The 14,490-nt window shown below is 43.6% G+C and overlaps 1 protein-coding gene across 1 annotated transcript in view; it reads left to right on the forward strand.

Annotated features, from left to right (window-relative positions):
- The window catches only part of SND1 (staphylococcal nuclease and tudor domain containing 1), a gene marked incomplete at its 3' end in the record, with an annotated part of 461,155 nt that overhangs the window by 252,077 nt on the left and 194,588 nt on the right, over positions 1-14,490 (forward strand). Inside the window, exon 13 of the mRNA XM_080701065.1 lies at positions 10,280-10,390. Within this exon, the coding sequence (XP_080557191.1) occupies positions 10,280-10,390 (111 nt within the window). The remainder of the gene's footprint in view (positions 1-10,279; positions 10,391-14,490) is intronic.

Genomic DNA, 14,490 nt, shown 5'->3' on the forward strand with positions numbered 1-14,490 from the left:
GCATAGAATCACTTTTTCTCTCTCTTTTTTCTTTTTTCTCTCCCTCCACCCCTTCTTCCTCCTTTCCTTAAGCATTTCTTCCAGTCGTATTTAGGACTCTGCTTTGGTTTCTAACTGTGCATTCTTCAAGTTCTTCAAATAGGCCTAAAAGTCTTTAGCAGTCTTCATGGTTTTCTCTCTCTCCACTTCCTCTCCCCATGAGAAAGAGTGAATATGATTCGTTATCTCACAGTCCTTGTTCCGAATAGTTCTTGTTATTTATATCTCTAGAAGTGTTCCCAGCTCTCAGTGGCGCGTAGAATCCCAGACCATATTTGGTACATGTAAGTATTCACCATGCTGATAACATGTGACCCAACACTTACTCTACTAAGACTCTTTGAAAGGGTGCCTTGTAACTTGATGTGCTTCCAGGTTTGCACCTGTGCATTAGTGCATCTGGCTATTTGGGGTCTTGCTGCACTTCTTGCTACTGTGCAGCTGGGCTGGTAGGCTCTCACAGGAAGACACTTGGCTCTCACAGCCCAGAGCAAGGCTGCGGTGCCCAAGACGGCCTGTGCCTTAGGAAAGCCCTTGACAGCCTTGATTTTTCTCTTTACCCTAGTTACTAACGCCTGGCTAGGGACATAGAAGCATTCATATCTTCTTCTGTTCTCAATCTGTATGGTGAATACAGAAAAGTCTCTACCACTGTTCAGATCCTCTGTGATTATTCTTGTGACAGGACTTGTTAAATAGAAGAAAAGAGCCATTTAGTGTAAAAAGACTTTAGAAATCAATTTGAGTCCATTTAAAAGCTACATAAGTTGAAGGGGGAAGTGAAAAAAGAGGGTAGATGGAGGGAGAAAGATTGAGCAGATCCATCAGAGATGTGTACCACCCTACCTCAGACCTTTCAGATTCTTAGTGCTCCTGAAGCAAAATCTCCTGTTGAGAGATGCTGCTTGGTTATGTGAGAAATGCCTCCTGGCTCTCTATGAAGTGGGGGGGGGGTGGAGGCAGGGAAAAAAATCAATTCAGTCAGAGGAGACTGGGTGATCAAAGGGATTGGGTGGTAGAGGTGCCTTGTGAGCCTTAGAGGTGTGGCCATGCTTGCTTCTGGATGCTCTAGTGTCTTGTAGGACTCTTCCTTGTTTGAGGCTAATTGGAAAGCAGTCACTTAAAAGATAATTTGTTGATTGTGCATTGTGTTTAGGCCTCTCTCAAGTTGAATTTTGCTCCTACCCTTTAGAGGTGTATTTTATCAGCTTATAAAAGCTGAGTCTGTTGCAAGCCTGAGATTGACAGGATCCTGCCTCAAAGAACATAAATATTAGTGGTCTTGGTGTAAACTTATAGGGGAGATCTGAAGGGATCCTGGCCAATGGAAAGTTGAGCATTATCCATACTCATTAGCTGTGTTTGGGGATGAGGAGACCAATTCCCCATCTGTATGAACAAAGGCAGTACTAATATTCTGAAGAAAATTACTTTCCAATCTTCTGAGCTTTTTACCTGGTTATTGAATCTTGTGGTGACTTTTACTTCTTACTCATCCCTAGCCTAGTTGCAAACATAAACATCAGTACCCTGAGGCTTCCGTTGTAGGTCCATGGTCCCCACAGTGAACGGCTAATAAGAAGTGAGATGGACCGCCTATTTGTCAGAAGTAAGCATTGGAGCTCTGTCTGCTGGGGCTCTCCTCTCAAACTTATAAGAACGGCCTGCACTTGTGGCAAAGTACAGCTAATTTCTATAATGGAAGTAGAGGAGCCTCAAGGTCTCTGGTCTGATTTCCAAGTCTTTGATCCATCTTGAACTGACTCTTGTGCAAGGTGAGAACGTGCGGTTTATTTCCATTTATCTGCTTATGGCTAACCAGTTTTGCCAACACCATTTATTGAACAGGCTATCATTTTTCCAATGTATGTTTTTGGCCCCTTTGTAAAAAATCAGTTGGCTATAAATGTGCGGATTTGTTTCTGAGTCTTCTATACTGTGCCATTGGTCTGTGTATCTGTTTTTGTGCCAGTACCATGCTCTTTTTATTACTATGGCTTTGCAGTATAGTTTAAAGTCAGGTATTGTGGAGGCTGTTACCCGGCATTAAGATATTGACACCTATAGCTGGGCACAGTAGGGCATGCCCGTAATCTCAATACTTAGAGGATTACAGGTTCATGGCTACCCTTAGCAACCTTGTAAGGTCATCCATAACCTAGTGAAACCTTGTTTCAAAATAAAAAATAAAATAGGACTGAGGATGTAACTCAGAGGTAGAATGCCTCTAAATGCAATTCTCAGTACCAGAGAGAGAGAGAGAGAGAGAGAGAGAGAGAGAAAATATGTTGTCATGTTTGAAGGTCATGGGTGGCAGAGGCCTGGGATACATGTCTGATATCTCATAGTAAACAGGCCTGGGGTGCATTTTGTGCTGAGTTTATAAAATCTAAATACAGGGCCTTGGAATCACTGTGAAAAAACTATATGATGAGAGTGTGTGTGTGTGTGTGTGTGTGTGTGTGTGTGTGTGTTCATGCACATAACTGGGGTACATATCTCACTATAAATGGAGTGACTATCATAAATATATTGAGCTATTAATTATCGTTCAGCCCTCTCCTTTAACCTTGACTGAAACATTGCAGAAGCCGTTCTTTATGGGCTCACTTTATTCTGAATATGTGCTCACATGTGTTTGCCTTAAGGAGAATATTCTGCTTTTGTAATCTCCATGGGCACTTCAGCAACTGATAAAATGTAGATGGTTTTTAAGTGGAGAATGTTAAGCTCAAAGACCTAGATAAAATCTATGAGCCAGAGCCACTGAGTTATCTGTTATCCTTTTCAGATGAAAAAGGAAGAGGTGGGCGTGCAGGGTGTGTTAAAGTATTATTCCCTGTGCCCACTCAAGATATCTTTACCCATTTAACCTGAGTTCTGTTTTATCATGGAGTGTATTCCCTTTGAGTTTGCGCTACTTGCAGGCACCAAATCATCGGAGTCAGAGTGTGTGAGTGAGAGAAGTGTATGTGTAGAGAGGGACAATTTTATCTTTATTCTCACTGATAGAATATGCATTACCTTTGACTGCAGGTATAACCAGTCAGGCAAAGACATAACGTCTAATGCAGTTTCTTTATGAAGAGGCAAGAGCATCCTCCAGCTCTCTCTGTGTCTTCATAGTGTGGCTTTATGGAAAGTTATTGGCGGTATTGTAGATGAGTAGAAACAGTTCCATCTGATAGCACCTAGGGAAGATCAAAGGAGGTCTACCTGCCCAGAGGGGTGGTCCATGCCAAGTGAAAACATCCATGTGGAAAGATGGCTTGGATCGGAGCAATCTCAGAAGGTGGTGACAGCAGGGATACAATCTTGCTGACATTCAGGGGACTCAATCGTAAGTAATATTACTAAGGTTAAGCCCTGTCAGAGAAGGAAGATACAGAAAGGAGGAAAACATGCATTGAGCTGGGATCGTAGGAATCTGTGTTCCTACACATGTTTACATCATGTTTACAAAAATGTTAACAATCACCGGGCATGGTGGTACACGCTTGTAATCCCAGCATTCAGGCAGCGGAGACTGGAGGATCGCAGTTTGCAGACCACCTCAGCTACTTAGTGGGGTCCCTTGCAACTCAGTGAGACCCTGTTTCAAAAATAAAGAATAGCCGGGCGTGGTGGCGCGCGCTTGTAATCCCCACGCTTGGGAGGCAGAGACAGGAGGATCGCACAGGTTCGAAGCCGGCCTCGCTGGCTTAAGAGACCCTGTTTCAAAATAAAAATATAATAGGTATCTGGGTGTGTAGCCCAGAGGTAGAAGGGTTTCCAAAAACCCCAGGAGCACCAAACAAAAAATAAGAATAAAAAATTAGGGTTGGGGATGTCTCTTAGAGATAGAATGCCCCTGGGTTCCATCCCCAGTACTGCAATAAATAAATAAATAAATAAAAATAAAAAATAAAAAAATAATAATGTTTACATTCATGGTAAATTGATTTAGGTTCTCCTAGAGTCAAATACTAAGAAGGACCAGATATAGGGAGAAATGAACTGAAGGGCTGAGGTTGTAGCTCAGCGGTAGAGTGCCTGCTTAGTGTGCCTGTGGCCCTGGGTTTAATCACCAGTACTGCAAAGGAGACAGAGGGAAGGAGAGAGAGAGAAGGAAAGAGAAAGCAAGAAAGGGGAGAGGGAATTGGAGAAGACTCATCATCTGAGGGGAAATTGTGAAGGGAGCTATGAGAGGCTGGGAGACATCAAACTACAATGCAGATCAAACCCCTGTGGAGAAGGACAGGAATGGAGGAAAAGTCTAAAAACACGGGACAGTTCTAAGGAGAATTTCCCTAAATCTGATCCTGAATCCTTACTGTGATTTAGGGTGACTTTGTCACCCTAAAGTTATGTATTATTAATTAATTTCAGCCAGGCGTGGTGAAACCCTCCTGTAATTCTAGTACTTGGGAGGCTAAGACAGGATGATTGCAGGTTCACAGCCACCCTCAGCTACTTAGTGAGGCCCTCTGCAACTCAATGGGATCTTGTTTCAAAATAAAGAATAAAAAACAGGACTGCAGGTGTAGCTCAGAGGTAGAATGACCCTGGGCTTCATTCCCAGTACCACCAAAAAAAAAAAAAAAAAAAAAAAAAAAAAGAAGAAGAAGAAAAGGAAGGAGGAATTTATTGATATCCAACACAACAGTGTTAAGGCGGGCATGATAAGCAATTGGGTCTTGAGGACAGAGGCCCAATAAGTGGATTAATAAAGTCATCCAAGAATGGGCCAGTTACCACCAGAGTAGATTCTCAGCAAAATGAGACCAGCCCCATGTACTTTCTGTCATACACACTCACTTGCCCTTCCCCATCTGGTGATACTGCACAAAGGCCCTCTCCATATGCCAGCACTCTAGTCTTGTATTCCTTGTCCCTTGGAAGCCTGAGCCATGTAAATTTCTCTTTTTTTTAATATAAATTACCCAAACTCACATATTCTATTATAACAGTAGCAAATGGACTAAGACAGTCCTTGAGTTCAAATTGCCCATCAGAGGAATCCCATGTCTCTCAGCAATAGGACTTCTTTAGTATGCTGGACTAAGTTATTGGCTAGCAGTAGCTGGTGGGAGGCCCAGCCCTGGCTGAATTAGTAGTGATGGATTTGAGAGCACAGCAGCTGGGCTGTCAGTCAATTATGCTTCCTGCAGTTGGAGATCCAAGAGGCACATTTTCATGACTGCCACACATGGTTTTCAATAGTTGTAGATAGATATAGAAATAAAGTATAGGAATAAATATAGATTGTAAATGTGGGCTCCTTAGATAGATGGCTAACTCCAAAGCTAGAGAAGATAGTACAAGATTAGCCTGGTACACGTTGTGCCAGAAAACAAGGAAGAACTCAAGGAAGGATAGGGAACCCATCCAAAGGACACTGGTGCCAGTTTGTCCCCGCTCCCACTGGCCAAGTTGGTAACAATTTGAAAATCTAAAGAACAGTAGTGGTAGATTATAACCCTTTGACTAAAAATGAAACGTCATCGGTTTGTATTAAGTAAATGAATAACTTGGGAGTTCGGTGAGAGATAGATTATATAGTTGAAAATGTTTTCTAACAAAATAATAACAAAGAGGGAATGGGTAACTTTACAATGGAGAAGGCTGGTACACAACACTAATCCATTGGTCAAAGATAACATTGGAAAATTATACATCACTATGCGACTTGAATCTGATCTTGAAGAATCAGACAAAATGAAAGAACTGGCCTTTAGTCTTCAAAGCTGTCAAGGCGATATAAGTCAAAAAAAGACAGAGGGGCACTGTTCCAGGTAGAGACATGACAGCTAAATGGGACAGCTGGTTCTGAACTACAGTAGTCTCCCTTACCTGTGGTTTCAGTAACCTGTGACCAGTTACAATCCAAAATATTAAATGAACAGTTACAGAAACAATAAGTCATAAGTGTTAAATTATACACCATGCTGAGTCTTCTCATGAAATCTTACAACATCACTCCCCATCCTACCCAGGCTTCTAAGTCATCCCTTCAATGTTTCTACACTGTATAAGTTAGCCTCACATTAACCCCTTAGTAGCCATCTTGGTTTTCAGATTGACTCTTGGGGCATTGCAGTATTTGTGTTTAATCATTATTTTACTTAATAATGGCCCAAAGTGCAAAAGTAGTGAGGCTGGCACTTATCCCTTCCCTTCTTTTTTGTGGTACTAGGGATCGAACCCAGGGGCATTCTACCTACAAGCTACACCCTCAGCCCAATTTTTTATTCTTAAACAGGGTCTCACTAAGTTGCAGAGGGCCTCACTAAGTTGCTGAGGCTGGCTGCAAACCTGTGATCCTTCTGTCTCAGCCTCTCAAGTACGGGGAACAAGCATGTGCCACCACACCCAGCCCCCCCCCCAAAAAAAAGAGGATTAGTGTATAGGAACTGCACACTAAACTTTTGGGAGTCATAGTACAACAGGTTGAATATTTAATCCCAAATGATTCAAAAAAGAAGAGCATGTTCTTTGTATAGTATTTGCAAATTTTCTGTGACTTATGTTAGAGTATATGTTTCTATGTCATCTAAAGCAGTTTAGGCAATTATGCTACCTATCAATAGATTGTTGTTTCAGTATTGGGGTGGGGAAACTGATAGGGGAGGGAGAAAAAAATGTGCCTAAGACAAACAGAGCCTGCTATAATGGGAATTTTACTTTTTAAGATTTCTGTTCTCAGCCTGCCATGGTGGCACACACCTGTTATCCCAATACTTGGGAGGCTTGAGTCGGGAGGGTCCAAGGTCAACCTCAGAAACTTTAGGCCCTCGGCAACTTATTGAGAACAAGTTTTAAAATAAAAAGAGAAAAAAGGCTGGGGTATAGCTCAGAGGTAGAATGCTGCCTGAGCTTAATCCCTAGTACCAAAAAAAAAAAAAAGATTCCTTTTCTTCTCTGTGGTCACAAAACACCTTTTCTCTATGCTTGCAGAATGTAGGATCTGATGGTTTCAAACTCTTACAGTAGGAAAGTTGTGAGCTTACTACAGCCTGCTTGCTGTGTGAAAAGAAGTGGAAAGGAAAAATGCTTGAGAACCTGCGTGCTAGACCCTTGTGGTTGGTTTTTCTATCAGGAATGCCTGACGGTAACTGATCCCCTTGAATAGAACCCTCAATTTCCCTCTTAGTTTGGAGAAGCATTTTAGTCCCAGCACTAATTCTTTTTGTGTTTCTAGCTGATACAGAGATGACTTACTGTCAGACCTCCAAGTCTGTTAGGTCCCTTTTTATATGCTGATTTTGAATTATCCATTTGTACCAGACATGTGTAATTGGAGTAGAATTACTGATACAGGCAAGAAAGCAGAACTTATAAAATTGTCTAAAGCAGCATAATGTCATGGCACATAATTTAATGTTTTCTTTTCTTACTGGGCAGCTGATCAATGCACTAGTCAGATTCTGAGCCATCTTTAGGCAGGGGAAAAGCTCCTGACCTTTCATTAGCAGCCAAAAGAAGTGAATGAGACAGTCAAGTATATGAAGCTAGGCTACTTCCCTCTCTCTCTCTCTCTCTCTCTCTCTCTCTCTCTCTCTCTCAATCTCTCTCTCTCTCTCTCAATCTCTCTCTCTCTCAATCTCTCTCTCTCCTCTCTCTTCTCTCTTCTCTCTTCTCTCTTCTCTCTTCTCTCACTCTCTAAATTGCTGTATCAGATAATGTGGAAGAGTTAGACAAAAGCTGGAAAGGCATGGAGAAAGTTGTTTCTTGTTTCTATGCTGGGCACACTTGGCTAGGAAGATAAATAATGTTCCAATGCTATATTTAAATAACGATTAGGTGTGTTTTTCTTTGTAGAACAGTATCTTTATCTATTTTATGCAAAGTGCTATGCTAGGACCCAGGTTATAGAACAAGAAAAATGTGACCCTTGTCTATACAGCACTCAACCTTTAGCAGGGAAGATAGACATTGCGTTAGTTATTTTGATTCTGCTTGATAATTAGTGATTATTTATAATGGGGTGTACACCAAGAAGAGAATGCCTGGTTTTCACAGGCCTGGAACATAGTAAAAGCCCAATAAAGAAGGCTGTTATTATTTCATGTACTCTTTCTCTCCTTACTGCTAAGCACCAGCACCGCCAGTGTCCCTCCAGGGGAAATCTGTAGTTAGGATTAGAAGCTAGGAGAACATGGGTGAGGTGCTGAGCTTGAGGGGGAAGAGAAAGGAAAGTAGTGGGCAGGGTGTGGAGTGAATTGGGAAGCTGTGGCCTTCGGACTTTAGGCAGCTCTTGACATCTGCTGATAATAAAAGAGAGCAAGGACGCTGAAGAGGAGGGAAGGAGTGCGCCCTTGGTTCTCTGCTGGCCTGGCAGGTACTCAGTAATTCTGGGAATTGATTTGCACAGCACTAATGGGAATGGATCATTAAACATTTGTACTGTTTTGCGTAGTTTTTCATGTAGAAGCTTATTTGTGTGAGATTTTTTTCTCGCCTGCACTGCCATTCCAGTTTTCTCCTCCAGACCCCGTGTATTGACTGTAAAATGTCAATGCTTGGTAATTCAAAATGCAGTAACAAATACTTCTTTATTCTCTTGGCATTTAAAATTGCCAAGACCTCTCAATCTGTCAAAAGTGGAGTCGTCCTTCATGCCAGTCCCTACCGTCGTCTCCAGCACCTGGGGATGGGGGGCTTCTCTGCTGACCCTTTAGGCCTCCATGGTGACAACCTCAGTTAAATCCCCCCATGTATCAACCTCTACATCTGCGGAGCTGGGCTGTTGCCTTCTCCATGCTGCCAAAACACAGCTCCGTGATAATGACAGCATTTGCCAGCGTGCTCACGCAGTGACTCAGGAGACAGGGTGGCCAGCAAAGCAGCCTCTTTGTGGGAGTGGAGTTTTGAGAAGTGCTAATTCCGTGGCGGTTTGGAGATATTAATATCATGCTGGCAGTAGATAAACAGGCAGCAGAGGGGCATATAATAAGAAGAGAACCAGCCACAGCATCTTCTCCTCCTTTCTTCACCAGCACGTTTTTTGTCTTGTAACAAAGTCTGTTCCCCTGAGTTTGGGTGATGGGACCCTTAGGTGGTTTCTGCATGTGCAGAGACTGGTTAGCCCTGTTCCCTGCATCCCTGGAGCATTGCTTTCTAAGGACTGCGAGTGTGTGAAGAGTTAATGACAGTTGCAGACAACACTAAATCACAGCATATGGCACAGGAGCCTATTGCTTACTGTCCCCTCTCCCTAAAGGGCAGTGAACCAGATGGCGTGAGTGGGGCCTTTGGTGCAATTATGACAGACACAAAGAAAGACACAACCACTCTCCCTCAATAATATCATGTCTCTTGCTTTCCAACATTTGCTCTAGTTACTTTTTTGAATATTTATTCTTGCAGTTGGATGTTCATATCAAAGTTCCCTTTCCCAGTTGGGAGGAAGCATGCAAATATGCCTCATTGGTTGGCTTAGTACCACATCCCATGCACTCTCCTCTGCCTGGTCGTTGCAGGCCACTCTCTTTCCTTCATGGGAGCAGCTCTCCTCTTCTGCTAAAGAAGTCTCGGTGCGTATGAGAACTGCCCCAAGTCAGGTTCCAGCCTGAGCTCCCGTCATCTCCTTGGAGTATTTTGTTCCCAAGCTGGTCCTCTCGGGTTTCGTCTTTTCCATTCCTTGATCCACCTGATTTCTTCTCCCCACAGCACCTCCCTCCTGCCTTCCGTCTTTGCTAGCTCATGCCTGGCTCTCCTCCAAGCCCACCCTGGGTGGGAGGTCCCACTCAGGAGATTTGATGAGAAGAAAAGCCCTTGGACTGTTATGTTAAGGCAACGTTTCTGACATTGCCAAAGCGAAACAAGACATTTTCTAGTTTAGAGTATAGGCCGGGAAGGAGATTTTGAGGAATTTAGGTCATGCTTTTATGTGTTCGTGTTTTATCTGTGTGCCTGATACTTTAAAGCAGACTTTTCTTGAGGGTAGTGGTTTGTTTATAACATTCTGTAAATAGCCTGGCCTAATGTAGGCTTTTTACAGATATTTTCTGCTAGTTTTTATGTATGGATTGATATAGCATCTGACTGTACCATCCAGAAAAATGCTGAGTGAGGGAACTTTTTTATTCAACCTTTTATTTGGCTTTCCAGCTTAGCAACTCACTGGTCTTGAAATCCTTGGCCTCTGCCTCCCTCTGCCAGAATGTGTTAAGACCTCCAGGTGCTAACTGTTATTATTTCTGTTGACTGAGCCCCATATGTACCTCTAGTGCTCACTGACCTACCTTTTCTGTTGCAGAAACATCGCTGAGGCTCTTGTCAGCAAAGGCCTAGCCACCGTGATCAGATACCGGCAGGACGATGACCAGCGGTCCTCGCACTATGACGAGCTGCTTGCTGCAGAGGCCAGGTGAGTCAAAAAATGACCAGCCCACCGGGACCCGCAGCTTCACTTTGTTATGACTCACTGCTGCACCTATACCTGAGCGGTATGGGTTGGAAAGTGATCTGCTGATAGAGCGCTGCTGCTGCTGCTGCTGCTGCTACTGCTTCCTTCTTTCTTCCTTCTTCCTTCTTCTTCTTCTTCTTCTTCTTCTTCTTCTTCTTCTTCTTCTTCTTCTTCTTTTTTCTTCAGTTTTTCCCTCATGCAAACAAGCAGAGCACACTTTTACTTGCTATCTAACCTCAATTAAGCACACTTACACCTTTATTTTTCCAAATCTGCAAAATACATTAGACATGACCTCCCTGGGTTGATATTATGGGTGAGAACACCGTGTCGGTAATTGCTGTCCCCTTTCCTGGGACTCACGGGGAAGCCTTGCTTGCAGTATGGCACCGTTACCTTGGAGGCCTCTCCTCTCGGCCCCTCCCACTTACCACCTCTGGACCTTTTGTCATGTACAGAGGAAATGAGAACATTTATTGGGAAATGAGCTTTGGTTTCAAACACTTGTGACAGCTGGCAGGAGAGCATTTGAGAAGCCCTGTGACATTTTACTTCCGTCCTTCATCCCTGTGACTGGTGGCCCCAAGGACATCGTAATGCTCAGCAGTGCTTCTTGCCATTGACATTCTTCAAGTCTCTTACTCAGGCAGACTTTCGTGATTGGGTGGATACTGGTAGTTAATACTCAGGCTCCCTGGAAAATAGCAAGGACTGAACTACTTTTTGTTGAGCTGACTTGGATAGCTCAGCAGGTGGCTTGAACACAACCAAAATATATCCATTATTTCAAAGTGATTGCATGGGCTTGCCTCACTCAGCAGTTTTTCCATGGCCTTTAGGACCCATTTCGTTCTAGAAGTTTGGTCATTGTCAGGTGATGCGCTACAGTTAGAGGAGGGATGAGTTCAGGCACATGTTATCTAATCTCCGCTGCAGAATTTGTCATTGAGATCACTTCTCTTGCTCTTTGGCCCAGAACATTGCCCTGATATGTGACATTTACCTCTAACACTGTGTCACATCCTGATGGATAGAGCATCTATAGGATGTCACACAGAATGTCAGCTGAGGAGCCAGGCTGTCAGGCTGTTGTGGCTTTTGGAGTCTTCTCTGCTGGCTTTTCCCAATAAGCCATGTCTAAAACCAGATTTCTAAGGACAGATTGTTCAGAGAAAATACCTATACTTTTGATTGTTTAAGGCTCGTTAATGGCCATTAAATAATTTGATAATAGATCCGTAATTGCTGTTTTCTCATAATCTCCTTTCTTTTTTTCTTTCTTCTTTCTTTCTTTCTTTCTGTCTGGGGATGGAACCCATTCTACCTCTGAGCTATACCCCCAGCCCTATTATTTTTTCTATATTTTGAAACAGGGTCTCATTAAGTTGTGGAGGGCTTCACTAATTAGCTTATACCAGCTGACAGCTTGTGATCCTCCTGTCGCTCAGCCTCCCAAGTAGTGGGATTACAAGTATGCACCACCTTACCTGGCTTTTTTGGTCATGCTGGGATGGAATCCAGGGCCATTCTACTTCTGAGCTACAGCTATACCTCCAGCTCTATTTTTATTCTTTATTTTGAAACAGGGTCTCACTAAGTTGCAAAGCGCCTCACTAAGTAGCTGAGGCTGGTTTTGAACCCTGTTCCTCCTCTCTCAGCCTCCCAAGTACTGGGATTACAAGCCACCATGCCCAGCTTACTTCCTTTCTTTTCTTATATTATCACTTATACAGGTGGGTGCAAAGAATCATCTAGGAAATAGACAGTGACTAAATTGTAGGGTGGTATTCACAGGGTCGACATGTTCAGCCTCGCGTGAGGGTGGGTGATGGTAACTTGAGAACAGGCCAGAGGTTCCCAGAGTAGCAGGAGCACCAGGCCGTATGATGGGCTGCACAGTCATCTTCAGTGCTGCTCACTGTGCTACTAGTGAATGTTTAATTCTGACAGGTAAGCATAGAAATAATTTGCAGAGCTGCCCTAGAAAGCGGAGCCAGAGTACGTTCTCTTATTATGCTGTTAGAAATAGCCCTGGTGTGAGTATTGTTGCGAGTGTTGTTTAATGAGTATACATATATAGAGTTTTTTTTAAGATTGAGATTTTAAGAAGAAAACAACCTCTTTAGTGCTGGTTTTTGTGCTGAACTAATGTAACAAGATGCTTGCTTGCTAAGGCAGGGAGCTGCCTAGAGATAATTTTGTTGAGCCATTGCTTTCAGACTGATGGTAGAAAAATTGGCTTCGGGGTCATTGTGCTGTTGCAGGTTGAGTAAATGGAGAGAAATTAACCACTTCCCCAAGCCAAGAGGCATTGCCTGAAGGCAGTACAGGTCTCATAAAGAATTAGGAGAAATAGCCAATGTGAACTGGGAGTGGGTTTTGCTCTGGAACATAATTGTCCGAGAGCCCTTAGGATGGTGGCCCAATGCCATCTTTCAGATGCTAAGTTCCAGCAAGGTGAAAGGAGCGCCAAGAAAGGCCAGAACACCCGCTGGGTGGGAGTGGGGCTTTGTAGCCATTAAAAATTATTTTCAGAGTAGAATGTACTTTTTTTTCAAACGATAAAGTTGGCCTCTTTTCCAGACCACCTATCTTCTGACACTCTGCTTTATTTTAGATTGCCTTTGGTTCGAAGCACTCCGTTCCCCCGTGGCACCTCCCCACGTCCCCTTAGCTTGCTTTATTCTTCCACATTATGGCCTGTCAGAGCTCTTTTTACATGCTTCTATGGCTCCTCATCCTGCCTGTCTATTGACTATTATCTGAGTTTAGGGTTGTTTCCCCTAGATAGATTAGCTATATTTTTTCCAGATGAACTCTGCTTTGTGCTTATGCCCCAGTCGATGCAGTGTCTCTATCTCCCAGCTTAGTGTCCTCTGCAGATCTCATTAGCGAGCTGTTTACTCCTTTTCTGGGCCATGAATAGAACTCCTCAATAAGAAAGGCTTTGGTGTTGACCCCAAGCCTTGCAGTGCATGGACTGTCACTTAAGGGCCTTTTGTTTATCATCCTCCAGCCACTTTTTAATCTTCAGTGATTGAGTACTGAACCAAGCCAATTTGAATTAGTTTTCCAAGTAAAATTTCTTGCACTACTGTATCTAATGCATGGGCAAAGGCCAAATTAATAACATCTGCTGAGTTCATGTCAGTCCTTGTGAAACTCTTCAGGTGGGTGAAAGTAGCATCATCTTCCTGAGTCCCTCCCCCCAGGGGCGTTGGCTCCAACAGATTTCTTTGGCCCTGACCTTGATTACCTCTTTTCCTCTCTGGTTATCACTAGTGGTATCTGCAATGGTGCCGGACACTCACCCATTGACTTTGATTCCCAGTTACTGCCTGGCCATTAATCCTTTCAGAGAAACATAGTAAGCTTTGGGGAAAGGGCAGCCTGTTAACTTTTCTGACTTCTCGGGTCAGCGCGCTGCCCACCTAGGAGCTGATGAGCTTCCTCAGGGCTCTGTAGCCGCTACTTCTAACATGGGGGCGTGATCTGCCAGCCTTTCTCAGAACATCAGAGTGGCACACTTGGTGCTCATTGGGAGATCAGGTGAGACAGAGAGGGATGAAGAAAATACCAATGTGCAATTTGCCAATTGCTTTCAAACATACCCACCTGCCAGCTAGAATCAAGCTCTGGCACCTCAGCAGCTCCTCAGTTTGCAGACCCTTCGAGTGGCTCATTCAGATTCCTGTCTTGATGGGAAACCCTCATTTTGTCTCAAATACCTGGCCCATGGAAGGAAGCCAGTGTTTTGTTTAAAGGATAAATACGCCTCTGATTCCCCAAAGGCAGCCTTCCTTTCTAGCTCAATTGTCTGTCATCAGCTGCCTCCTCCTTCATTTCCTTCTGTCCCAGCAAGATAAGCTTTTGGAATTTCTTGTGTAACTCGTGTTTCTCCTGGGCTCCATGAAAAAGCCCTTGATTTTGCCCCAGGGATCTGAGAAGTCCAGTATCTTATCCTCCTAATTTTTACAAAAAGCGCTTGGGTGCAGCTGACCCACCGTTCTCTGTGATGCTTCTGAACCTAGTCACCCACTTGAGAGGCATCCTGTGCACTC

Source organism: Muscardinus avellanarius (genome assembly GCF_963383645.1).
Source record: "Muscardinus avellanarius genome assembly, chromosome: 9".
NCBI lineage: Eukaryota > Metazoa > Chordata > Mammalia > Rodentia > Gliridae > Muscardinus > Muscardinus avellanarius.